The sequence below is a fragment of the Camelus ferus genome, chromosome 28 (assembly GCF_009834535.1).
Source record: "Camelus ferus isolate YT-003-E chromosome 28, BCGSAC_Cfer_1.0, whole genome shotgun sequence".
Lineage (NCBI taxonomy): Eukaryota > Metazoa > Chordata > Mammalia > Artiodactyla > Camelidae > Camelus > Camelus ferus.
In genome coordinates this window covers 3,029,426-3,056,244 of record NC_045723.1, presented here as the reverse complement: position 1 = coordinate 3,056,244, position 26,819 = coordinate 3,029,426, and the positions used below count along the sequence as shown (strand labels likewise).

Genomic DNA, 26,819 nt, shown 5'->3' with positions numbered 1-26,819 from the left:
TTTTGTTTTTGTTTTTTTTTTTAGGGGGAGGGAGGTAATTAGGTTTATTTATTTATTTTATTTTCGGAGGAGGTACTGGGGATTGAACCCAGGACCTCGTGCATGCTAAGCATGCTCTCTACCACTTGAGCTATCCCCTTCCAAGCCAAAGCCCTAACATTCAGCCTCCCTCCCCAGGCTCTCCCACTCACCAACACCATCTCACAGTGTGATTTCAACACAATGCCTCACTTTTCTGTTCTTTCACCTTCCAGGTTACAGGAAAGATAAAATAATCTGTCTTAAAGTGTGACCACCAGGCCAAATAAACTATGGAATCCAAAGTGCTTTGGGCCTCAACGTAAAAAGATTCGTGATTAACTCAGGATACCACCACCCTCATGCTTTTATGAAGACTGCTTCTTCAAGATGCCTTGTTCCTAACACCATGCTCTATGTCTGTCCTTTTAAACGAATATTTAATAGTTCAGGAATGTTAGTGAGGGCAGAGGCTCTGGTCAGCAAGGACTCAGCTCACAATTTGAAAGATGGAAAGAGATAAGTTTCATCCACAAAGAAAAGACCAACAGTCTCCAGTATCATAAACCACACATCCATCAAACTGGGCAGGGGCTGGGAACAGACCGCCTTTCCAGCAAGAAAAACAGCAGCGACCCCTTTGTGCCCCGGGGAACAGGAAAAACAAACAAACAATAGTAACAAACCACCAAATCAACCAAAACATAAACCGATTCCAAATTAGTTCTAAGAAATTTCCACCCCAACAAAGCAAACTGTGCCTTGGTGACTGTGTCCCCCTGGGAAAGGAGGGGCTGACCTCGGGTCTGGGTCTAGGGCAGTCTCGTGCAGGATCGGAGTGCAAACACATACGCGGGGCAAAGGAATCCAGGAAAGTAAGTGCCAGGCAGGAGGCAGTGGTGCGAGAGCTGACACTGGGACTGCGACCAACCAGAGTCCCAGTGGGGCCATTACTGTGTGGCCACCATGGGCCCCCTGAGGGTCCCCTGCCTCAATTTTCTCTTCTGAGAAATGGAGCTGGCCAGCCTACCGCCTGAGTGGCGGGACCAGGCCTGCACAGGGAGCCCTCACCACGAAGGGCAGGAGGGCAGGGCTCAGCAGGGCTGGGGGCGTGGCAGGGGACCAGGTCAGCTAGTGGGGAAAGAAAGCGGGTGCAGGCCTCCAGGACCCTACATATGGAGGACGGGTGACTGGTGGGCAGGCCGGGGACACGCGCGGGTCCCTACCTCCAGGGCCTCCCCGCGCCCCAGCATCCACCTCTGCGGGCAACAGCGGTCCAGCACTGGGCTCGCGACAGCGGCTCCCGGTCCTTCCAGGCCGCATGCGCAGCCCGGCCACGTGTGCACCCACGCACACCCCTCTGCGCAGGCCACCCCCGCCGTGGCCCTCCCGGCAGCCTGTGCGCCCCCCCGCCCCTCCTCCCCCGGAGTAAATCACTGAATCCTCTCCTGGGCACAGTGGCTCCCACTTAACAGATGAAGACTCCGCGGCCCAGGGGAAAGGGCCACTTGCCAAGGGCACACGGGCAGGAGGGGCTGGCGTCAAGATTTTATTCCAGAACAGACCAGGCCTTCTGACGCCTTGGGTTCTTTTTCACACTGAGACGCTATAGGCGCTGTGTGGAGAGAGCACGCCGCTCGTAACCACCATCCCCAATTATGATTCGCCGCTTCTTGCTCTGAGAACAGACCTGTCCTGGGCATGCGTATCTGAGTTTGTGTGAGTGTCGGAGCGTGTGTGCACACACGCTTTGGAGGATGTCGGCCCTCAAATTCACACTCGACAGGTACTGGTTGAACCCCAGTCCTGTGCCCGGCACTGAGCTGGGCCATTTACACACATTAGAGCCAAGAAGGGAGGCTGACAGGCAAGGTCAAGGAAACAGTTTGGGGAAGGCCAGGAGGAGGCAGTTAGCAATGGGAAGGGATCTAAGAAGATAACTTTGTAGAAAGAGTCTGGGGCCTGGCAAATGTGACCTTAGTGACAGAACTTCAGGGCATAGTGTGGTCAGAAGGCAGGTTGGGTGAGACCGTGTGTAAGTGGTTGCTGAAGATGTGGCACAGGAGGGGAGCAGCTCTTCTAATAGAAGTCTGGCCAAGAAGAGGGATTGATGACAGAGAGGCGTTGTTCTGAAGGAAGACTCTTTGTGTCTCAGCATCCCTGGAGGCCAAGGGAAGGTGCCTGATGCAGGGAGCGGAGGAGGAGGCCAGCAGGTGAAGGAGCAGCCTTGGGGAGGGGAGACCAGAGGGAAGGGATGAAGGAAGGGGAAGAGGAGAGAGAAAGAGGAAGAGCGGGGAAGGGAAGCTGAGTGAAATACAAGATGGGCAGGGCTGGGGCTTAAGGACAGTGAGTGAAAGAACTGCCAAGCTCCTAGCATCAGTGGCTCAGCCAGGGGCGACCATCACAAGCCTGTCATGGTGTGTGCTGGTCTCCAGCTGTGCTGGCCACCTTGGAATTGGGAACACAGAAAACAAATGGGTGGGCAGAATTAGTGTTGGGATTAACAGGCAAGCGAGCAAGGAACTGAGATGTCAGTGACAGTGTGGCCAAACCATCTGAGCAAGGATTGCCTTAGCCAAGAACCACACTGGTTGCTTCCTGTTTGACCCTCTGGGTCCACCCTCTGCCCTTCTCCCGACTCTCTCCGCTTGTGGGGCTGACCTCCATGGCCAGCATAAAGGAACACCTTTGTCTTCTAGTGGCCAGTTAGGCAGCAAGGAAGGTGGGAGGAGAGAGATGCTGGGCAAGTAGGCATCTCCACCCTGCCCTCTCTGCCAGGCTCTGGCAGTGGTACTGCTCCTCTTGCTGCCACAGCTCTCACCAGGTGCCAACACCGCCTGGCCCAGGTGGTCAAAGCATCCTGCCGTGGCTGCCCCTGGTCCTCACCATCCCTGGGGGCTCCCTCAACCCTGTGCACCCCTCTGCAAAGTCCTCTTTTAACCTCTTCCATGTGGTTCGGTGGGCCTGGAATGACGAGGAGAACAGATTCAGCCAGTGGGCTGGCCCAGTAGGAGGGGGGTGGAGGGGGAGGGAAGGGGAAGGGACAGGTGGCTGTAGAGGAGGACTGGGATACTAGGACTTCCCAGGTGGGCTCAGGTTCCTCTCTGGAAAAATGAATGGGGCTCCGTGGGGCTGGGCACTGGGGATCAGTGGATGAGAGAAGGGTCCTGGTTGGGGAAGGGTAGTAATTCAATTTTTCTGTGTGAGGTGCCCTCCTGGTTCACCAGACTGCTTTTGTTTTTTACACACACAGACACACACACACACTTTAAATAGGAGGCCTCCACAGACCCCTCTGAGCCCTAGCCCCAGCCAGGCCCCATGCTGACAGCAGTTCCATGTGACCCATTTTGGATTTGTAGCATCTGCACAAAAACATTTGGTTGGTTCTGACCTGGCTTTTCTGCCAGAAGGGTCCTGGCCCTGCAGGCTGCCAGAGGTTCAGCCACTCTGTCACATGGTCCTCAGGCCTGCCTAGGGGGCCCTTGGGGTCTGGGTTGTCTCTGGCTGATGCAGGATGGGGCGAGCCCTCCTGCCACAGCCACTGTCTCCCCTACCCCTGTTATAATTAAAAACTGGCCCTACATCAGCTTTTGTAAGAGGTCAGAGCCTCTGTGGTCCAGTCAGAGCTGCTCCTTCTGGCGACAGAAATGCAGATTAAGTCCCTTTTTTGACTCCATTCCTTCAAGCTCATGTGAACTTGGCTCAAGTGAGGAACCTCCCCCCTTCTTGTCCTTGTGATAGATTCAAGGCGCAAACCATATTGTACTCACTCTTAAATAGTGACCAGCCTTGGCCCATGGAAAGGACTTGATATAACGTCCCTCACATTGAGTCTCTGCAAATCAGATACACAAAACCCCAAAATAAATTTGACTAGCTGATTAAAAAATATTTATTTCATTTCTGAATACATAATACATTCACACAGTAAAACAAGACCCCCAAATGGCAGAAGAGGTCTGCAGTGGAGTGGTCACTGGGGCCGGGAGGAGCTGAACAGCCTGCCCCACCTTTGCTGCCCTAACACTACCCCGGGGGGCAACAGCTTGGGTCCCTGGCTCGCCCAGCGGGCCAAGTACCTCCAGATGCCACAGAGTGCGCCCCAGTGACTGCATTGCCACCACACCACTCCTTCACGCCAACACGGACGCAGAGATAATTACTTGTATTGGTTTTCTGCATATCCTTTCAGAGTTCATTTAGGTAAATACCAGCAATTATGAATATACTGAATAGACAGTTTTTTAAAAAAATTGATTGATGATTTTTAAAAATTAATTGAAGTATAGTTGATATACAATAAGTCACAGGTGTACAATACAGTAATTCACAATTTTCAAAGGTTGCACCCAATTTATAGTTATTATAAAGTATTGGCTCTATTTCCCACATTGTATAATATCCTTGTAGCTCATTTTAATCCCCTACCCCATGTTCCCCGCCCCCGCCCGCCCCCCACTGGTAAGCGCAAGTTTGTCCTCTGTATCTGTGAGTCTGTTTCTTTTCTGTTATATTCACTAGTTTGTTGTATTTTCTAGATTCCACATACAAGTGGTATCATATAGTATTTGTCTTTCTGTGTCTGAATTATTTCACTAAGCATAATATCCTCCAAGTCTATTTATGTTGCTGCAAGTGGCAAAATTTCATTCTTTTTTATGGATTTTTCCATTGTTCATCTATGTACCACATCTTTATCCAGTCATCTCTTGATGGACGCTTAATTTGCTTCCATATCTTGGCTATTTAAATAATGCTGCCATGAACATTAGGGTGCATGTATCTTTTCAAATTACTGTTTTTGTTTCTTTTGGATTTACACCCAGACTTGCTGCATCATATGATAGTTCTAAATAGACAGTTTTTAAGTCAGTATTAACAGGGCACTTAGAATGTGTTAGGCATGATTCTGAGCACTTTGTGTTAACTCATTTAGTCCTCAAAACAGTTCCAGAAGTAGGTGCTATGCCCATTAAAAAAAATGAGGGGAGGCTATAGCTCAGTGGTAGACTGCATGCCTAGCAAGCACGAGGTGCTGGGTTCAATCCTCAGTACCTCCAACAAATAAATAAATACAACCTAATTACCTCCTCCCACCCAAAAAGCAAACAAACAAAAAATGAAACTGAGCCCAGCAGTTCACAGAAGAGGAAATGCAAATAATCAATAAACTTACAAAAAGAAGCGCAGCTCCCTTAGAGGTCAGGGAACTGAAATACAAACTCTAACAGAACCTCATTTCTCATCCATCAGTGGGCAGACTTGGTTAAGGCCAGTGACCCTCACATGTGGAGGTGCAACCTGGCACCCACAGCATGAACTGCTCCAAACTTTACTTTGGGGAAAACAATCTGGTAGAATTTATTGTCATGTTTTATGTACACAGCCTCTCACCCTATTGCTCAGAAATGAAGGTTCCAGAATATAAAGCTATATGTGACTAAGGATGTGCATCACAGCATTGTTTGAGAGGCAAAAAATGAGAACCATCTGAATATTCATCAAGGGGAAAATGGCTGGGTGAATTCATAGATAGTACATTCATAGTGGGAGATATTATGCAGCAATTACATAAAATGAGTTGGATCTCTATGTATTGATCTGTGACATCCACAAAATATTTTTTAAGTGAAAAAAGCAACTTGCTAATAATTTGTACAGTAGTGATATATTTTTCTATTAAAAAAGTTTTTTTTAACTTTTTTTGTTTTTTGGGTGGGGGGAGTAATTAGGTTTATTTATTATTTATTTAATGGAGGTACTGGGGATTGAACCCATGACCTCCTGCATGCTAAGCAAGCGTTCTACCACTGAGCTATATCCTTCCCCCTGTTTTTCTATTAATTTACATTTCCCTATTTTTTAAGGGAGGTGGCTATTCATTTATTTATTTATAGAGGAAGTACTGGGGATTGAACCCAGGACCTCGTGCATGCTAAGCATGCGCTCTACCACTTGAGCTATACCCCCCTCCTACATTTCTCTATATTTTTAAGAAACATCCCAACATATGCACTTGTTTGAATAAGGCTATAGGAGCATGGAGTAGTGATTCTCAATCAGGAGTGATTTGCCCTCCAGGGGAACACATGGTAACGGCTGAAGACATTTTCGGTTGTCACCACTAGGGGGCGCTAATGGCATAGATGTTGAACATCCTGCAGCGCGTACAGGAAAGCACTTCTCCAATAACCCTGCAAAGAACTTTCCAGTCCAAAATGTCTGTAGCACTAAAGTTGAGACACCCTGGCATAAAGAAAAAAAAAAGAGTAAACACAAAACTGTTAACAATTAATTTTTTCCTTAAACATATATGTTGTTTGACTTACTACAATATGCGTTTATTTTGACCACTAAGAATTATCTTATATAAGTGAAAAATAATACTCAATAAAAGTTTATTGTTTTGGCAAAGACAATGGAGCAGGAAGGATGGGGAGGCTGTTCTCGAGGCCAAACTGTTCCTCAAGGAGACATTCAGGGGCAGGGGTGTAAGTGGAGGCCGGTGGAAACGAGAGGCAGCAGGGGATGGATGGAGACGCCCTGGAGCCTGGTCCTGACATTGGAGCTCATCTGCATAGACTGAATAATCCCAGGGCTTTCGTAAACTGAACATGAACCTGCAAAAACCATCCTATGATCAGACAAGCCTACTGTGAGAGAGAGAAACAAGCCTGAATTCTATTTCCATTTTATAGCCTGGAATAAATCAGGCAGGAGAGAACCATAACACAACAGAAGTGAATTTTTCACTCGTCTGCTGAGAGTTGGGTTAGTAGGTATTTCTTGGTAAAGAGTAGTCAATTAAGATAGGGAAACTCTGGCTTAAACTATAGGAAAATTAAACAAGGATTCTCTGGTATGTGCTTAATCAGAGCCTTTAATATGCTAGTACGTGCACCTCCAAGAGGGTGGTTATCAAATGCAGAACTTCCCTATCTTGACCAAGTTCTTTTTACTGAGAGCATCTCCTGAGACTAGGAGTCCATGGAATATACTCTGGGAAATACTAATCTAGTCTAATCAAGTTTTACTGATGAGGAAATGATGGCCAAAAGAAAAAGTGACTGGTTGAGTTAGCTGGTGGGTGGGATTCCCTCCGAGAACACCTGTTTTCCAGATCCGAGCTTCCCACCCCCCGCCCCAGTATTAAACATCTAACCACAGGTACAAATCAACTACAGATTCTTGGGGAACATTCCTAGAATTTAGGGAAACTGTTTCCCCGGTTTAATTTGGAGTAGTTGCAGTGGTGGTAAGGGAGAAGGGAGTAACAGTGGAAACCATTCAAAGCAAAACCCACCTTTAAAGAGGATCCAGACACTTCTGGCTTTAGAGACCATTTTTTCCTTGGTGAAGGGGGAGACTCATGAAGGCCAGATGCGCGCATGTGAAGGAATGCTCCACCAGGTCATTTTGAAAACATAACCTGCACAGGACAGGTGGGAACACCTGGGGCTTCAATCCTCCCCAAATTACCTCAAATTGACCTCATTGGGCCAGAAGAAACCCTACAAACCTGATTCTGTATATTCTATCCAAGAAATAAATTTACCAAAATTTACTTGATTCTACTATATGCCAGGCGTCTGCAAGGCACTGAAAGTCCAAAGGTGAATAGAGTATAATTCCGGCTCTGAAGGAAGTTTCTATCAGACAGGGAAACAGCTGCAAGCAGCCACACTGTGACAGCTGTATTGATGTGAACTAAGTCCTAGGAGCCCATGGAAGGCAATGTTTACAAAGCTCACCCGAAGAAGCTTGCTTACCTTAGCTTGTGGGCAGTGGGGGAGCTATGGAATATGTTTTCAGTTTTAAACGGAGACCTTTGGTCCTAGTACGTTCTGGGACTCTTGTTTCTCATTATCACCTCCCTTCCTGCTTCCCCACCCTTAACCTTTTCTTTAGTTAACAGCCTCCTGGTGCAGCCACCCCTTCACCAAGGGCCTTGGTCCTGGGAGGGGCCCTAAATCTGGCCCTCCCTTCCTCCCGGTCCCCAGCCTCACCTCAGGCCGGGACCTAATCACCTCAAAACCACTGTAACAGGAACTGATGCTAGACTGAGGGTAGGTCCAGCCCAAGTTCTCACAGGCTGGACAAGTTCTCACACGTTCGCAGTGTCTCCCACACTGCCAGCAGAACCATTATCACAACCAGCCCACTCCTAAATTTGGACCGTTTGGGGTCCAGCAAGTATCTTGACAGGCGCGGGCTTAATATCTTACAGCCTCCACGTTTAGTGAGCACAACTAGCAGGCAAGAAGCACAGGAACTCAAGTGTGGTTGCCCCATCCCACGGACGCAAAACGAGTTGCACCCTATCCCACCGTTAGTAAATGGCAACGTCCCCAAAAGCCTACAATTGAGAGCCGGACCGTCTCCACGCCTATTCTACCTCGCAGCGGAAGCAGCTCAGACTTGCGCATGCGCAACCTTTTCCGCCCCGCCCCAGCAGAGTCACAGGAGTGGGGCTGGCTCGGGTCCAGAGGAAGCGGAAGCCGCACACTGGAAAGAAGGCCGCCCCCGGAAGTCCCTCCTGCTTCAGAAGCCTGTTCCCGGAAGTGCTGGTGTTTGTAGCGGGCGTGATGGCTTCAAGGTTACTTCGCGGAGCTGGAGCGCTGGCCGCGCAGGCCCTGAGGACCCGCGGTCCCAATGCAGTCGTCGCGGTGCGCTCTATGGCATCTGGAGGTAGTCGCCCCGCCGGGCGCACCAGGGACCTGCGCCGTTGCCCTCCCGGGGTGGTGTTAGGGCAGCAAAGCGGGGCAAGGCCGTTCAGCTCCTCCGAGGCCCAGTGATCGCCTCACGTACCTGAGGACCTCAGGCTCCGCTGTTAATATCTCCGTTATTCTCGGCCGCTGCTTCTGCCGACCACTGAACTAACCCTGCTGCGGAAGAATCCTAAACGGAGGTGCTGGGTGACCTTGGTGGGCAGGGATTACAATCGGGACGTAGGGGCGGGGGAACTAAGCCGTCATTCAGACCCGCGCCCACCTCAAGTTGGATGCATTCCACTAGAACTCTGATTGACCAGCTTTTATAAAAAATGTGTTGAAAAGTTGGCCTGCGTGGTTGAAGGAAGAAGAGATTCCCCCGTGTTGCCACTTTTGGGTACCGTGACTCTGCTCTTTAGGGGACAGTGGGTATGGGTGGCCTCTAGGAGCCTGTGGGCCCACTAAAACTGCAGAAATTTACATTTGTGTATTTTCCATCTTGATCATTTCAGACGACATCGTAATTCAAGTGTTTTTTTTCAGGTGGTGTTCCTACTGATGAGGAGCAGTCTACTGGGCTGGAGAGGGAGGTCTTGATGGCTGCCCGCAAGGGACTGGTGAGAAACCCTGTCTTCTCGGTTGCTCACATGGCCTCGGATGAGATCAGAGCAGTCTCCTCTCTGGGATCCTTCGATCCTGGAAACCTGGCTTGTGGGAACCTGGAGAGTAGGGGTCACTTGACATAGTAGCTCAATTCTTGTCTTTTCAGGACCCATACAATATGCTTGCCCCAAAGGCAACCTCAGGTACCAAGGAAGACCCTAATTTAGTCCCCTCCATCACCGACAAGCGAATAGTGGGCTGTATCTGTAAGTACTCACCACTATTTTCTTATCCGTTTAATACAGCTCACTGTACAGGGTATCTTTAAGCTGCTTCACATCTTTTGGTGTGTGTGTGTGTAAAGAAGGTATGTGTGTAAACAAGTTGTTCGAAGGATCTTGGCCCTTTCAAGCCTCTCTGCCTGAATAGGTCATCCTTACTGCAAAGAGGCCTGGAACTTCAATAATACTGGCTCACTGGAGAGGCAGCATACAGAAGGAGTATTCATCTAGAAGATGTTTATTGTACTTCGTTTTTGCCAGACAGCATGTTAGGCACTAGCGATACCTATCAGAATGGACCCTGTTTTGGGATTCTGCATAGACAGGAACTGTTAGAACCTATGGTGACTCTGCTGTGAGGTCAGTTTACTCACAGGTAAACTCAGCTTCAGTTTCTTCATCTGAAAAAAATGGGGAGGAGAGCTTGAACTGATCTCTTCCGTTGTTGGCCATAACTTTGTGTATCAGAGATGTCTGAGGAAAAGAGGTTATGTCCCAAGTCTCTTCTCCTAGGCTGGATGGCCTTCCACCACCTTTTTTCTTTTAGGTGAAGAAGACAATAGTGCTGTCATCTGGTTCTGGCTGCACAAAGGCGAGACCCAGCGATGCCCCAGCTGTGGAGCTCATTACAAGCTGGTGCCCCACCAGCTGGCTCACTGAGCCCCTTCACTCATCACTCACTCAAGATGTGCTGTCAAGTTTCTTCTTTCCAATAAAGACTAGCCGTTACATTGGCTTCTCCTCCCATAGATGGCTGGTCTCACTTCTTTCCTGTATTTTTGGGACGGTATTGGTAATTCTTAAATCGGGAATAGCTGTCTATTAATACAGCTTGCCATCCACGTGCTTTTGTACACTGAGATTGACAACCCCCTGATGTAACAATTGCAACCTCTTTACACAGGGGAGAGCATGGGCTGCAGGAGTCAGGCTGACTGGACTTGCAGTATTGGCTCCATCATCTAGTTTTGTCACTGGGGCATGTTCTCTGAGGGTGGGCTGCATCTTAAAAAAGGTAAATACCTTGTGAGGTGTTTGGAGTAACATATAAAGAGCCTGGCAGATGAAGGTCCTCATATTATTGTTGTAAAGACAGAGCAGCCTTTTGAGGAGAGTTTTGGCTTTGTAGTCTCGAGGGACACAAGTTCAAAGCTTAGTTCATGGGGATACCACTAGCAATATCTAGAATACGGGACAGTTCCAAAATCCAGCAACTAGTTTCTTCAAGTAAACTGGAAAGAGAAAAAAAGGTAGGGAGTACCTATCAAATCAAGTGGACATGAGGCACATACCAGCCAAGAGCAGTGTGTGGACCTTGTTTGGATTTTCATCTGAAAAGACCAATTGTAAAGGAAAAAAAGTATCAAACATAAATATTCAATATTTAGGGATTTAATTAAATTTTAGATGTGTTAATGGAACTAGTTGGTTTTAAAAAATACACTTTAGCGATACATACTGAGGTATTTAGGAGTGGAGTACTTAGGTGTCTGGAATTAACTTTAAAACAGTGGCAAGAAGGAAGAGAGTAATTTGGGGTAGGGCTGATCCACTGTAGCCAGGTACAAGAGAGGTCACTCTTCTACTTCTGTGTACATTTGAACTTTACGAGGCAGAAACAAACAAAAGCCCAATTCAGTCACTGCATACTTGTGACACGTTGGACAATCAAGTTCTCAAAAGCTATTTTTATCTGAAATAGTACATTTCCATTTTGTTTTGGGATTAGCCACACAGGTGGCTTTGGTTACTACTGCCACAGAGTTGATCCAAACCCGCTCTTTAAGTTGAACTGATGATGGGGGAAAGCCCCTTCCTTCATCTTGCCTTATTCCTCCTCTTAAAGGTACAAAGCTATTGCCTCCTCACCCCGTCTCAAGCATTTATCTGCCATTCAAGCCCCTTCTCTTTGGGAAGGGGACACACAGATAACCGTGTATTAAATCTACTGCTACCACTCCCCACTTAAATGCTGCTATAAACAAGAGTTACCCAGTCACTTTGTCACAGACTGCTTTGGTACCGCCCCTAAGCCCTCCTGCCTGGTCTGTCTCCTGCATCCCCTTTTTTCACTGTTTCCCTTTCCAACCAAAACTCTGCTTAAAGTGGGCTTTTGACTCCCCACATTATCTGGTCTTCCTCCCTCATCTCCAAACCCAAGTATGTTTTTTGGGGCAAAGATACGTCTTGTTTACCCAAACACATGGCATCTCCTGGATATAATGTAGGTGTTCAAGTACTTGATGAAGGAAGGAGAGGGCAGACACTCCAAACTCATTTCTCACTGCTCCCTCTGCCTCCGCCACCCTTCCTCTCCTTGCCATGTAGCGTCTTCCTTCAGAACCCAGCTCATTAACATAGCCTACTCCAGCTCTCCTATTACTCCCCTTCCTGACTCCCTGAGTTGTCTGAACTCTGAAACTGCATCACTGTTGGCCTGTCGGCCTTAGCCACACCTAAGCGGGGCAATAGAGCTGCTCAAACAGAACAGGTGAGGGCACAGATGCACCAAGCCCCAGCCCCACCTGCCACAAGGCTCCAACCAGGGGGGAGGAAGGCAGCCTGATCTCTGCTTCCAAGTTCTCTGCTTCTCCTGGTGGACCGCAGCAAGCGCAGAAAGGGCCTGGGGAATTCTGTCACCAGGTTGAGAGCCCAGCCTCCTGGGGCCTCCTTCGCCATGTTGCCCCGCCAACCGCTGAAATCTCAGGCTTCTGAGCTAGAGCCAGTGCCAGGTTGCGTTGGTCCCCAGGGCCGGCTGGGCAAACAACAGCATGAAGAAGCACAAGAAAACAGAGCCACACACTGGGCCTTGTCCGTAATTATTACTATAATGATTTACAAAAAAAGTTTTTTTCAGGCAACTGTGTTAAATTATTGTACATATCTGGGACAGGGAGGTGGGGGTCCTGGCCACAGGGTAAATGAAGACCTCTTTCGTGGGAGAAGGATATGTGTCCCCCTCTGCCCCACTAGGTCTGACTCCTGATTTAGTGGCTTCCCCTCAACAAATGAAAACCATTAACCCTTCCTGTCCCGGGTACTGGGGTGAAGGAGAGGGAGCAGCAAGTCAGTGAAGTGCTTTGAAGGGGAGAATGAACACACTATGGCTACCTGAACCCCTGCATCCTCTGCCTTGGCTCCAAAGGATCGGACCCCCGGCCGGACCCCCTCACTAGGGACGGAAGACTGCCTAGTACCCAGCCAACACCAAGGTATCTACCCAGGAAGGTGGGAGGACAGTGTGAAAGGGTCAGGGATGCGGAGGGGTGGCCCTCCGGGCTACCCTGTCGGGTCAGGGAGAGGAGGTGGCGTGAGAAGCAGTGACACACCAGCGGGGAGCTGCTGGCCACCCCCTCCTCCACTCCACGCCAGGGCGAGTTACACAGGCAACTAGGCGCTCTGGCCCCGGGAGGAAGCCTGTCAGAGGAAACGGGGGTGTCTGGCCTTAGCTTGGGGAAGCAGCCCCAAGGCTCAGAGCAAGGAGCCATCGGCCTAACTGGCTCTGCCAAGGGGGATACCGAGAACAGTCAAAGCTGGGGTCCTCAAGTCACATCTTCCAACTCAAGCCTCTCACCCATGCAGCTACGTTACCGTGTGTGTGCACGTGCGTGTGTGTGTGTTGGGGGAGGACTGTGAGGAAGCACTGTTGCACCACCTGCCCGGGGTTCAGGGCATGCAGGGGGCCCTAGGCCTAGTATGTGGACCTGGACCAAAAAGGGTTAAGGCCTCTGGCTCCCCTTTCCTCCCATTCTCCCAATGTGCTACACCCTCTTCCTTGGGCGCTAAAAGGTTTTCCGATGAATAGCACGGGAGCCGTCCTCTTCATATTCCTTTTTGGACACCCACATCTTCTTAAACGTGTCCAGCGAGGCCAGGATGGAGCCACTGTGAGGACCGAGGGAGGGGACTCTTGCGGACCTGAGGGCTGAGCCAGCTGCCTTCCCTGGTGCTCAGAGCTCCACTTCCCTTACCTGGGAGGGAAATCCACCCACCTCCACCTGGCATGGGCCAACCCTGGGAGAAGTGTCCAGGGCACAACGGTCTCCTCCCAGAGCCCTCCCCGTGAGCCCCGCCTCACCCGATCCACGTGGAGTACAGCCGTTCCTGAGGGGCCGAGATCTAGAGAGAGCACATGGCAACGTAACTGCCCTGTCCCCACCCAGCAGCCCCCGTCCCCGCCTTGGGGGGCCTTTCCCCAGAGCCCGAGGCCCACCCAGCAGCCCAATCCCCGCCTTTAGGGGCCTTTCCCCAGAGCCCGAGGCCAGGCAGCAAGTGCATCGGCTGGGAGCAGTGGGAGCAGCAAGGCTGGGCTGGGCATGGACACGAGAGGGTGTGAAGGTGGCTCTGACCCTTTCCTCCCTGGGTCAAGGTTGCCCAGCACCCCGTGCCCCACGGGGATTTCCCCTAACCTCACCTTGATTTTGACGTCCTTTGGGGCAAGCTTCTTTACTTCACTTAGTAATCGGTCACCAAAACCTATGAACACAAGGCTGGCTGAACCCAGGATCCACATCCGATCCCTCACCACTAGCTCCCCTGCATCCAACTTCTGGTGCCCCACCTCCAGCTGCTGCCACCCCTGTTTTAGGCGTTCTTGCTGGAATTGAGGGTGGGGGCGAGCTCCCCAGAGGCAGAAAAGCACCGTGCCTGGTGGGCCCAGCTCCCTTCCTTAGGGAGGCAGCCAGAGATGTGCCCCCAAGTCAGCTCTGGCTGACCCTACGCTCTTCCTTGCCTGACACTCCGGAGCCAAAACCACCAGAAACAAAGTCAAAGGCAAGTGACAAGTCAGGAGAACATGTCCGCTGTTTCTACCCAGCAGAAGGGCAAACAGCACACACAGTGTTGGGACGGTGTTGGGGGGCTCTCGTCCATAACTGGTGGGGGCGGAGGGGGCACAACCTCTCAGAAGGGAAACTCTGGTGATACCTACCAGGGAACAAAGGCACATACCCACCCTCCAACTCAGCAATTCTACTCCTAGGATTTATCTTTTAGGTATATTCTCATTATGTGAAATGACAGGGCATGAGGTTACCCACCGGAGCATCTCTGTGATTAGAAACAATCGTGACCACCTCCCAGGCCACCCGCAGGCTAACGGTTAAACAGTACGCCCAGGCCATGTTCCAGACCACACGGCCGGGTGAGAGAACTCACACTACAGGGAAGATCTGGATGTGGTGCAAAGTCAAAAACACATGGTGTGGATCTTGAGAGTGTGCTGTGATCTGTGTAAACAGGAGGTACTTATCTGTGCACAGGTGTTACTTGCAAAACTAACATCTGTAGGGAGGGAACTGGGTGACCTGAACAGTGGGAGAAGGCAGACTTCATCTAATACATTTGGACCTCATTAAACTTATCACCTACTTACAAAGGAAATAAAATTTAATTCTAAATCTTTCTCTTAAAAAAAAAAAAATAAGCTCACTCATCACAAAAAAACCAACAGAAAATGAGCCAGGTCCCAGGGTCCAGGAAGCGGGCTACAGTCTGAGGGTCCAGCTGCCCTTGGCCTCCACATCTTACCACCACCTCCCAACTATGGTACCTTTGAAAAGCGTGGAGCCACCCGAAAGCACGATGTTGGCGAACAGCGTCCGGCGGAGGTCCATGTCGGACTTGTGGATGGCGAAGGCCAGCACCTCATGGAGCCCCTCGCTCTCGTCTCCTATCAGGTCTGGCTGGAACAGCAGCTCGGGGGCCCGGAATCGCGCCGGCCCCACCTTGGGATCACAAGATTGAGGCAGACAGGCCTCTTCTCCCTCTGGGTCCCAGCATCACCACCCATGGCCGGCCCAGCAACTTACGTCAAGTGTGCTGCCGTCGGGCAAGGTGTACTGCACCTTCTCTGTCTCCAGAGCCTCGTCCTTCTGCGGGTTGATGGACAGGTAGCAGGCCCGCTGCGGTGGGCAGGGACACAACCCTCAGAAGGCTGCAACCGGGACACCCGCACCTGGGCCTCAACCTCACGCCTGGGCCGACCACCCAGCCTCGTTCCCCACCTCCCACCCTTCGTCACCTCTTTGATGGTCCGAACAACCTCAAACTCGGCCGAGGTGTGGAAGTCCACCCCTTCCTTGCGCAGCAGCAGACGGAGATAGCGGGAGATGTCGCGGCCGGCAATGTCCACCCGCATGATGGAGTGTGGCATGGCAAAGCCCTCGTAGATGGGGACAGCGTGGGTGACCCCGTCCCCCGAGTCTAAAACCACTCCTGTCGTGCGTCCTGTTGCGTACCTGTCACCAGGTCAGCATCCCTTCACCTCAGCCACTGAGGCAGTGGGACATCCTCACCCCTGGAAGGGACCCTGGGACACATGCATTATCTGGTCTGAAAAAGGGACACGAGGAACTCCCTAAAGGGACAGTCATTGGGGCAGTTTCTTCAGGGAAGTTAGACGCTTGGGCATCCCAAGCGGAAGGACAGCGACGGGGAGGGTGGAGGCACAGGGCCCAGGGTCAGGGAGCACTCACAGGCTGAGCACTGCCTGCATGGAGATAAACAGGGCTGGCACGTTGAAGGTCTCAAAGAACACCTCTGCCGCCTTCTCCCGGTTTTTACTCGGGTTGAGTGGAGCTTCCGTTAGAAGAACAGGATGCTGCAAGAGACGGGAGAGTCATGGGCGGATGCAAAGACGCACTGGCCCTACAAGGATCTTTCCAGAGCCACCCCGCACCCTATGAGCACGTGAAGCCGCAGCCTGCCATCCCTCCCGAGGGCACTAGCTCATCATGGCCAGCGGTTACTCTTCCAAAGATCCAGCTCTCCCCGGGAAATTCTGCTTGGCAGCCACCGACTGTACAGCAGGCCCTAACGAAAGCCAGAGGAAACGTGGAGGCTGGACCAAAGAGGCAGCGGAGCAGGGAGCGGGCACCGCCGGAGACCCGGGCGCCTGGCGGGAGGGCCCGGCGGCCACACCTCCTCGGAGAAGGTCTGCAGCTGGTCCTTGGAGTAGACGTACTGCCAGATGCGCTCCATGTCGTTCCAGTCCCGCACCACACCGTGCTCCATGGGATAGCGGATGGCCAGCAGCCCCCGGTGCTCCTGGGGAGGGAGGAGGCCAGCTGTGGCACCAGACACTCATCTGGCAACTGCTTTCTGCCCTCCTGGGAGCTGCCCCGTCCTCTGCTAGCCTTGTGGCAGGTCCTGAGACCAGCACAGGTTCATCTGTCCACCAGCTTCCCAGGCTCTGAGCCCAGCCTCCTTCAACTGGCCGGAACCAGAGAGGGCGGCAATGTGCTCCCTCCCCATCCCTCGGCCTGCTTCCTGGGCTCCTCCGTACCTCCCCACCGCTTCAGTTACTGCTCCTGTCACTGCCAGGAGCCTCTGTGTAGGCAATCTTACACGGTCCCCTCCTGCGGTCACTTGGTGCCACCGCTCCTCCTGGGCACAGCCAGATGCTGTGAGCCACCTCTCCTCCCAGCTTTTAGCCCGTGCTCATGTCTCCCACATGGACCTGCCCCTCTTCTTCTCTCGACAATGAGCCCCTTCCTGCCCGGAACCACTTGGCCTCCCTCACCCACAGCTGACCCCATCTCCTGAGAGCCCTATTCTCTATACCCCGAGTCCCCAGTACCCCGCTCTGTGTTCCCCGGTGCTTAAACTACACTTGCTTGTTATTCCCTGCCACCCCTGCCCCCATTTGCTCCTCCTCCCCAGGGCTTCATCCGGCCGGGCAGCTCCTAGGTGTCCCCCCAGCTGGAGCACAAGAGGTGGCCCTCTTATTTGGATTGGTTGTCAAGTCCAAGTGATTCAGACTTTTAAGTTACTTTCTAATCAGTTCTTTCCTCTCTAGTTTCCAAGCAGCTTCTAAAAGATGGGGCATGAAGTGGTCTGTGTTGCCCTATGCAGGAACCACGGTCTCATCTCACAGAGCAAAGGGACCAGAGTGTAGTACTTCAGAGCTGGAGGGCAGCCAGCAGATGGCCCCAGAGAACAGATTCCCAGGCCCTCCCTGTAGGTACAACTCTGACCACCAGTCAAGTCCCCTGGGACAATGAGGACCCCAAACCCAGGCAGAGACAGGCTCCACAGGTATCACCTCTGCTTTTGGTCCGATGAAGAGATCCCCTTCCAGGGCTCCAGCCATCACCCGCATGTGCTTGGGGCGCCCGACACTGCGAGGAGAGGTAAAGTCAGGCAGGTGGACAGGGGGCCCAGCGGAGCCAAGTCCAGGAAATTCTGAGTCTAACTCCAATGGTCAAGAGGGTAACATACACCAGAGCATCGGGATGTGGTCACAGGGAAAAGGTCAAAACCTAGGCCTATGGGACACTGAATATAGAGCAGACCTTGACAGGACAGAAGACAGGGTCAGAAGAAAAGCTGTCCCCTCCACATCCCACCAGCCCTCCCAGAGAGGGCGGAGAGCTCTGGCATGTCAGTCGTTCACAGCCCAGCCCTGGCAGAGGGTCAGCTTCTGCAGCCACGATGACTCAGCCCACACTCTTGATTCCAGGAGGGCAGGGCTGCCGCCAGCGTGTGCAAATCAAGGAGGGATGGCCCCAGGATACCGGGTCGTGGGTCCTGCCCACACCCTTCTCTCACTCAGTCAATCCTGCCCCTTCCCCCTGCCAGGGCTTCCGGAACAGAAATGCGGTTCTTGGCAGACCGGACGAGCTACCATTCCAAAACCTGACCCAAGTTCCCGGCACATAAGAGGAAGCTCTAATTACACTCAGTGTGAGTTAGAAAGGAAAGCTGAAGCCCTGCTGCGTGCTCCAGGCTGGCTCGGTCTTCTTGATACAGCCAGCCGCTTCGGGGCCTTGGGACTTCCCTGCCCCGGCTACGGCCAGTAGACTGTAAAGCGTCTGCTGAGGGAAAACTCCCTGCCAGGCTGCAGTGGCCGAGGGAGCCCTCCAGGCTTCTTCCAGGCTCTCACCTCCCTCTTTCCTCTGCCACCACTGTCACCATCAGGCAAAGCCTCCCCGCGCCTGAACAAAGGATTTCCCAGAGTCTGAAAATAAAGAAGCCCTGGAGAAACCACTTCCCAGGAGGGAAAGGGTGTCTGCGCATTAACTCCCCACTCTTCCTCCTCTGAGTTGAGGTCTCTCTTCTGAAGCAGCCTCTTTTATCCTTGCTGCTGCTAACACGCCCTGTCCCTGGGGAATCCTGGTGGTTTCTCCTTCCTCCTGGCTCGAGGAGGGACCAAAATCAGACTCCAGAGAGGAGGGGAAGAGCACTTGTCTTCTCTTTCCAGAGCCCTTAACAGCACCAGCTTCACAAATCGGGTGTTTTCCCCTACAGGTGGGGGCAAGAGTTGGCCTCAAAGAGCTGTGACACAGGACCAGTGTTCTCCCCCAAGGCAAACCAAAGGGTTAGGGATGCTGCCCGAGCAACACTTACTAGTTTGGGAAACAGTATTTGGGAATCTGGTCTCCTGCAAAGCCAGCCTTGATCACCCCCGAGCCCTGTAAAGAAAAACAATGCTTAGCTCTGGGCAGTTACATCTAGATGAAGGCAGTGCCTTGCCGTGGAGAGAACTGGCTGTATGACTAGGGCAGCCCAGGGAGGAAGCCTGAGATCCTGGCCAAGAGGGCAAAGCCATTTACAAGGACACAAGGGTTCAAAACTGGGGGTGATTTTGCATCCCCTCCTCCAAATTTGACAACAACTGGGGTGGGGGAGCTGTTACTGGCATGTAGTGGGTAGGGGCCAGGGATGCTGCTAAACAGCCTACAATGCACAGGACAACCTCTCATAAGCAAGAATTATCGAAGCCAGAATGTCACTAGTGTGGAGATGATAGAACCATGAGGTACATCCTCCTCTGCGCACTCTAGGGTTAGCTCCAGGCAGGAAGAATTCACAGCAGTACAAGCTATGCCCCAAATTCAGCCAAAAGCAACCCCCTAAGCATAGTTTTTCTCCAACAGCCCCTGAGCCCCTCCCCTCAGCAGCCACTGACTACATACAGAACCAACCAGAGATCACTGGAGGCATGGGGACAACTGGCACCTCTCCTCAAGTGGCCTCTCAGGAGACTACAGGAGAACTTGGTCCTGCCACTGCTCCAGCATGGAAGCTGGACTCAAAATCGTAAAAGGGAATCAGGCATCTAGCAACCTCCCACCCACTGCAGGAATCAGCATCTCAATCCTGCTTCCCACAGATGGCCATCACAACCCTCTGGGTCTGCAGAGCAGAAATAAACATCCCCAAGTTACAGAGGAGTGCCTGGAAGCACAGAGGGACCCAGCAGGTAGCCCTCTAAACTCAGAAACCTGCCAATTAGCCTCAGTGAATCATTTGCCCGCCAAGAAAGGAAGTGGCCTGATGGAGGGTGCATCCCTAAGCCCAGTTCTAGCCTTCTTATTAAATGTCCTCTGCCGGGACTCGGGGCACTAACATGGGTACTCCAGAAAAGACAGCCGTTGAGGAATTGCATGGGGGTCACGTGAAAAGGAGACAGATCCCAGATAAGAAGTGAGTCATTATCAAAAACTCCAAGGCTCATACACCAGAGGCAGGCACCCAGCTAGGGGCAGATCCATAGATCCCTGCCTTTCATTTTTCTCCAGTGAACCAGAAGGTATGCTGCGCCCCAGTGCTGAAGGACAAGAGCACAATGGGGCCAGGCAACTTTCCTCCGAGATTTCCAAACAATTGTCCCAAACTGCTTATGGGTCCTGGGAAGAGTAGTCTTGAATTCTCTCCACTGCCATGCCAGCTGTGGAACTTCTGCTTGGCTTAGGGAGCACTTCAGGAGAGGGTCAAAGCAGCCAAGTGGCGGCTGTGTGGCTGGCAGAACTTAGCGTGCATTTTCCCCAGTCCCAGAAAAAGGGCGCAGTAGGGGCTGCCCACTTGAGATCCTGCCTGGGATGCAGCCCCTTGGGAAGAGCTGTTGTAGAGGTCATCAGGCCAACTCTCTCCAAAAGATGGGGCTAGCAGTGTGCAAGAGGACAAATGCCGACCCTCCTCCGCTCGGTGGGGCAGCCAGAGCCAAAGGAGAAGTCAAGGGGCTGGGGTTGAAACATGCCCAGTGACCTCGACACTCAACCGAGAAGGGTCCGGGGTGCGTCCCCTGGCCTGACACACAGAAACATCTGCTGGGGCTGCCTGGCTGTCACTCTAGCTTTCCCGGTGCTGAACAAGGACCGCCACTCGAATGGGACCCCTGCCTCTCCTGACCTCCCCGCCCAACTCAGGGAGGGCTCGGGCTGCGGCTCTGCCGCGCCGGCTGGGGGCTGGCCCTGTGGCCCTGGCTACAGGATCAGGTGGGCGCGCTGGCGGCCGGCGGGGGTGGTGGGCAGGCAGTGAGCGGAAGGACCAGCAAGACGGGCGGGGGTCCCTGCGGGCGCTGCCGCGTGTACCCCTGGGGACGGGGCGCCCGCCCAACCCTCGGCTGCCGAGCCTCACGTTGTCGATGACCACGGGCTGGTTGGCGATGATGTCGTAGGACTCCATGGCCGGGCCGAGCCGGCCCTGCCCCGCAGGCGGGCTGCAGGAGGGACCACCAGCGGGCGAGCGGGCAGCCTGACCCAGACCGCTGCGACTCCCGACGCGGCGCCGCACCCGTCCCACTCAGAGTGCGCAGCCTACGCTAGCCCGGCGGGACTTTCTGGAGGGCGGGCCCTGTGGCCAGTCACCGCTCCCACCTGGGCGGATTGACAGCGGGCGCCAGGGGCCAGATGCGGGGGTAGGGGCGGGGCCTCCGGGTGCTAGCCAGCCAATTGAAGCCTCCGGGAAGAACTGCCGGGGCGCTTCCAAGATAGGCTGCACCGCGTGGGAATGACGTCATGGCCCGCTCTTAAAGAGGACGCGGTCCGAGTCGGGTGGGCTGGGAATTCACCGGTCCAGGGAGACTGCATTCTGGAGCCCCAGCACCTCCGGCCACGCTTCTTCTTGATCGAGCAGTCCCCGAGGAGGCTGGCGCTGGATATTTTACCCAAGGCATTTCTTTACTCAGCACTGAGGAAGATCCTTTTCCTTGTAAATTAATCAAGCACCTGCTATGTGCTTGCGAAGCACTTGTACCCACTCTACAGAGATTACTGTATTACAATAATCTGTATATTACACTCTTGCAGTAACTGTATCGGGTAGTTGTATGATTATTCCCATTTTACGGATATGGGAACTGAGGAGCCTCACGTTTGAGTAACTTGCCCCAGGTTATCCAGCTAGTAGCAGCTGGAATTAGCACGCGGGCAGCCTCCGGCCAGCCGTTCTGTGATCAGTTGCTGCAACAGTGCAAGATATGGAGTCCTGAATTCACTTCTAAACTGAGCCTCAGTTATTTGCCTCCGTATATAAATTTCCCGCTAGATTGTGACATTAAATTTGGTAAAATTGAAGCACAACATCATACAGAAAACTGCAGAAATCATAAGAATACATTCCAATGAATTCTGAAAATGTAGACACCTGTATAACGATCACAGAGCATGACCTGCCCCAGAAGCCCCCTACCCGTCTTGCTCACTGCCCTTTTCCTCCTTGCCGGTGACCACTATCCTAACACCACACATTAGTTTTGCCTATTTCGGAATTTTATGCAAATAAAATCATAGGTATGTGTTCACTTATATCTAGTGTCTATGCATTCTTAAAATGAGTCAGCGTTCAATTGTTTAAAATAATGAGAGGCGTTCTATATAATCTGATAAGAAACACATCAGGAAATATGGCAAAGAAAGTCAGACACAGTATCCATAATGTTATATGTATGAATGTTTCTGAAGAGTGTATGAGGCACCTTTAAGACTCTTTAACATGGGAAAGGGACCACTGGTAAATGTAGAGGAAGGAAGGGAGAATTCTTTTTACAATATAAACTTTTTGATTTAATAGTTTTTAACTTGTTCATGTATATACTCCTTTTTTTTTTTTATTGTGGTTAAATCCATATAATATACAATTTACCATTTTAACCCATTTTAAGTGTACAGATCAATGGTATTAAATACATTCATAATGTTGTACAGCTATTACCAACTATTACCAGAACTTTTTTCATATTAAAAAACTGAAACTCTGTACACATTAAACAGTAACTCCCCATTCCCCATATGACAAGATTTCCTTCCTTTTTAAGGCTGAATTATATCCCATTGTATGTATAGACCACACTTTGCTTACCCATTCATCTATTGATGGGTTCTTGTGTTGCTTCCACATTTTAATCTATCGTGAATAATACTGCTATGAACATTGTTGTATAAATACCTCTTTGAGATTCTGCTTTCAATTCTCTGGGCTGTGTAACCAGATAAGGGGCTGCTGGACCATATTCTAATTCTATTTTTAATTATTTGAAGAACAGCCATACTGTTTTCCATGGTGAATGCATCATTTTTCATTCCCAGCAACAGTGCACAATTTCTCCACAGCCTCATCACACTTACTATTTTCTGTTTTTGTTTTGGATAGTACCCATCCTAACGTGTATGAGGTGATATCTCATTAGAGTTTTGATTTGCATTTCTCTTAACGATTCGTGATGTTATCTTTTCATTTCCTTATCGGCCATTTGTATATCTTCCTTCAGTGAATGTCTACTCACTCAAGTTCTTCACACATTTTCGAACTGAGTTTTTTGTAGTTGAGTTTTAAGAATTTTCTATATTCTCAATATTAATCCCTTATTAGATACGTGATTTGCAAATATTTCTATGGGTTGCCTTTTTACTCTGTTAATAGTGTCTTTTGATGCATAAAACTTAAATTTTCATGAAGTCTGATTTGTCTATTTTTTCTTTTGTTGCAGGTGCCATTGGTATCATGTCTGAGTTATCATCACCAAATTCAATGTCCTGTGAACAAAAAAATACTGCAAACTAAATCAGTAAACAAAGAATGCTGAAGCCATCAAGTCATCAGCTGCTGTTGCCACCCCCAAGTAAAGACAAGCCTGCAACCTGGCCTCTGCAGCCACTCACAATGGTGCACTCCAAGGGGACGCAGAGTAAGAAAGGACAGGATACTGGCCCCTGATAGCTAGATGCTTGTCAAAGGAATGATTTCAATGAGTCCAAATGTTTACTCCCTCCCATAAATAGAAAAGTGCTGAATTCTGTAACTCGAGATATCTGGTTTTCTTTAGTTAGCAAGTAATCTTTTAATGTTCCAACTACCTGGTCTTTGTTGTAAAACTCCTATATATCCTGGTTCCTCCCTTACCTCTTCGGAGCAGTCCCTCAGAGCGATCTGAGAAGCTGTCATCCCAGGCTCGCTTCCTCAGAATTGTCCACTGAATAAAACATAAGTCTCAACTTTTATGTTGTGCATTTATTTCAGTCGACAGTCCTGAAGCTTTGCCCTGTGTTTTACTCTCAGGGTTTTTAGTTTTTGCTTTTATATTTAGGTTTTTGACCTGTTTTGAGTTAAATTTTGTATATGGTGTTAGGTAAGAGTCTGATTTCATTCTTTTGCATGGGGATATCCAGTATTCCCAGCACTACCTGTTGAAAGATGTGAGGGCTTATTTCTGGGCTCTCTATTCTTTCCATTGGTCTATATGTCTGTCTTTATGATATATTACTTTTTAAATAAAATATAAAACTGAAATGAAAAGATACCTGCCTGACAAACACCTGGAGCATTTTAAAAAGAAGTGCCAGGGTCCTGTTTGTGAAGAAACTCCATGAACACTGGGCGGCAGGCAACAGTGTCGGGGGAGGCAGGTCGTGGCTTAGAAAGGGCACCCAAAGTCCATTTTGTTGAAGGCCATTTGACACCTTTGTTAGTTGTCAGTCGACCTCATGTATGTGACTGTACTTCTGTTCCATTGATTTATATGCCAATACCACATGGTCTTGTTCATTGTAGTTTCAGATGTCTTAAAAATCAGGTCATGTAAGTCCTCTCTTCTTCTTTTTTTTTAAGTAGTTTTGGATACCTTAGGTCCTTTGACTTCCATACAGTTTTGAGATAGGCTCTTCCATTTCTGCAAGGAAGCCTTCTGGGATTTTGATTGGTTTTGTATTGAATCTATAGATCAATTTGAGAAGAATTAACATGTTAACAACATAGTGTCTTCTGATTCACAAGCATGCCTTTCCCTGTGTTAGGTCTTTAAAAACTTACTATTTTTAAAAGTTTTTGGTGTATAGGTCTTAGAGTCTCCCATAAGGTTTATCCCTAAATATTTCATATTTTTGATGCTATTATCAGTAGTATTGCTCTTTAAGTAACTTTTTGCTTTGATTGTTATGTCTTTGGTGGGGTAAGTAATTAGGCTTATTTATTTATTTAAGTGAAGGTACTGGGAATTGAACCCAGGATCTCATGCATGCTAAGCATGCACTCTACCACTGAGTTATAACCCCCCCCCAATAGTATTGTTTTTATAATTTCAGTTTCTAATTGTTCAATATCAGTAGATAGAAATACAATTAATTTTTTAAAAATTAATAGATTTTCTTTTTAGAGCAGTTTCAGGTTTACAGAAAAATTGTGCAGAAAGTGCAAAGTTCCCATATACCTCCACATTGCCCACCCTCCCTTGCCAGGATTTCCTCTATTATTAACATCTTGCATTAGTGTTTACATTTGTTACAACTGATCAACCAATATCGATACATTATTATTAACTAAGGGCTATAGGTTACATATGGGTTTTGACAAAGAAATAATGTCTTGTATCCACCATTATAGTATCATGCTGAATAGTTTCATGGCCTTAAAAATAATTCCCCTTCTCCTGCCATATATCCAGAGGGAACTCTAATTTAAAACGAGATGTGCATCCCAATGTTCACAGCAGCACTATTTACAATAGCAAAGCCATGGAAACAACCTAAGTGTCCATCGACAGATGAATGGATAAGAAGTTGTGGTATATATGTATATACACACATACACACAATGGAATACTACTCAGCTATAAAAAAAAGAATAAAATAATGCCATTTGTAGCAACATGGATGGACCTGGAGATCGTCATTCTCAGTGAAGTAAGCCAGAAGGAGAAAGAAAAATACCATATATCACTTCTATGCAGAATCCAAAAAAAAAAAAAAAAAAGACAAAAAAGAACTTATTTACAAAACAGAAACAGACTCACAGACATCGAACTTATGGTTACCAGGGGGAAAGGGGGTGGGAAAGGATAAATTGGGAGTTCGAGATTTGCAGATACTAACTACTACATATAAAATAGATAAACAACAAGTTTATACTGTACAGCACAGGGAACTATAGCCAATATTTTGTAGTAACCTATGATGAAAAAGAATTTGAAAAGGAATATATGTCTGTATATGTATGATTGAAACATTATGTTGTACACCAGAAATTGACACATTGTACACTGAGTATACTTCAATTTTAAAAAGTCCCCTGTGTTTCCTCTATTCATTCCTGAACCTCTGTCAACTACTGATCTTTTTACTGTCTCTATGGTTTCGCCTTCTACAGAATGCCATACAGTTGGAATCACACAGTATGTAGACTTTTCAGATTGGCTTCTCTCACTTAGTATTATGCATTTAAGTTTCCTCCATGTCTTTTTGTGACTTGATAGCTCATTTCTTCTTGTTGATTAATCATATTTTATTGTCTGGATGTACCACACTTTTGTTTATCCATTCACCTAATGAAGGACATCTCAGTTGTTTTTAATTTTTGGCAATTATGAATAAAGCTTCTGTAAACAACTATGTGCAGTTTTTTGTGTGGGCATCCAATTTCAACTCATTTGGGTAACTTGGAGTATGATTGCTGGATGGTAAACCTATATTTAGCTTTGTAAAAAAACTGCTAAACTTTGCTTCAAAGTGGCCGTGCCATGTTGCATTCCCACCAGCAATAAATGAGAGTTCCAGTTGCTTCACATCCTCAACATTTGTTGTCGAGACTGGGGAAAGTGGCAGGAGCGGGCAGTGGGGATTCAAAGATGGATGGTTGTACATCTTGAGTTTGAAGCTAACTTATCTGTCATTGCTTTTGGTTTTATTAACCCTCAGCTTTGTGTGAAATCTCCTTGGTAACGGGCACCCCAAGGACTCTATTTCCACCCCATGCCCAGCCCATGTTCTGCCCCTTCCAGGGTCTTGATTGAAGCCTCCCCAATCTCTTGTCCAGATCTTTTCCACCTCTGGGTATTTGTTCTGCTCTCCCAGGACACATTTGTAACATTTGTACCTTAGGGTGAGTTTTCTCTTTTTACAGGAGATTTTAGGCCACTTTGGGCCATTGTGTTTCCTCTCTGCCAGGGCAAGTGGCAGAAGCAGGTGAGTCAGTGACTGGGGTGAGGGCT

General features: G+C 49.5%; 3 protein-coding genes and 1 long non-coding RNA gene across 11 annotated transcripts in view; 1 reads left to right on the top strand and 3 right to left on the bottom strand.

Moving 5' to 3' along the window:
* FAM178B (family with sequence similarity 178 member B) overlaps window positions 1-1,295 on the bottom strand; it is an 85,116-nt gene extending 83,821 nt beyond the window's left edge. For 5 of the 6 annotated variants that reach the window (XM_032469606.1, XM_032469610.1, XM_014553174.2 and 2 more), the window contains exon 1: window positions 818-894. In XM_032469606.1, coding sequence (XP_032325497.1) covers window positions 818-868 — 51 coding nt within the window. In that variant the 5' untranslated portion in view covers window positions 869-894. Of the gene's footprint in view, window positions 1-817; window positions 895-1,244 lie in introns of those variants that run through there. The other variant, XM_032469608.1, reaches the window with a different exon arrangement.
* A 5,040-nt stretch (window positions 1,296-6,335) lies between these two features.
* On the bottom strand, window positions 6,336-8,466 carry LOC106728775. 2 transcript variants are annotated; one of them, XR_004315902.1, is made up of 3 exons: window positions 8,382-8,466; window positions 7,325-7,450; window positions 6,336-6,641 (listed from the first exon to the last, which is right to left on the bottom strand). It is a non-coding gene; the product is annotated as an uncharacterized LOC106728775 (long non-coding RNA). The 2 variants fall into 2 exon arrangements; XR_004315903.1 differs by having other exon boundaries at window positions 8,028-8,444.
* Window positions 8,467-8,534: 68 nt separating this feature from the next.
* Window positions 8,535-10,365, top strand: LOC102524231 (cytochrome c oxidase subunit 5B, mitochondrial). Its single transcript, XM_006177611.3, has 4 exons — window positions 8,535-8,709; window positions 9,276-9,349; window positions 9,502-9,601; window positions 10,164-10,365. Exons 1-4 carry the CDS (start codon window positions 8,607-8,609, stop codon window positions 10,274-10,276), a joined length of 390 nt encoding a protein of 129 aa, XP_006177673.1. The 5' UTR covers window positions 8,535-8,606; the 3' UTR covers window positions 10,277-10,365.
* Window positions 10,366-12,416: 2,051 nt separating this feature from the next.
* On the bottom strand, window positions 12,417-21,219 carry ACTR1B (actin related protein 1B). 2 transcript variants are annotated; one of them, XM_032469807.1, is made up of 11 exons: window positions 20,978-21,219; window positions 18,965-19,029; window positions 17,661-17,736; window positions 16,538-16,663; window positions 16,093-16,217; window positions 15,660-15,855; window positions 15,427-15,519; window positions 15,168-15,342; window positions 14,031-14,092; window positions 13,695-13,735; window positions 12,417-13,501 (listed from the first exon to the last, which is right to left on the bottom strand). In XM_032469807.1, the coding sequence occupies exons 1-11, from the start codon at window positions 21,023-21,025 to the stop codon at window positions 13,399-13,401; spliced, it is 1,110 nt and encodes a 369-aa protein (XP_032325698.1). In that variant the 5' UTR covers window positions 21,026-21,219; the 3' UTR covers window positions 12,417-13,398. The 2 variants fall into 2 exon arrangements, with proteins under 2 accessions (XP_032325698.1, XP_032325697.1); XM_032469806.1 differs by having other exon boundaries at window positions 15,639-15,855; window positions 20,978-21,217.
* Window positions 21,220-26,819: the final 5,600 nt, after the last annotated feature.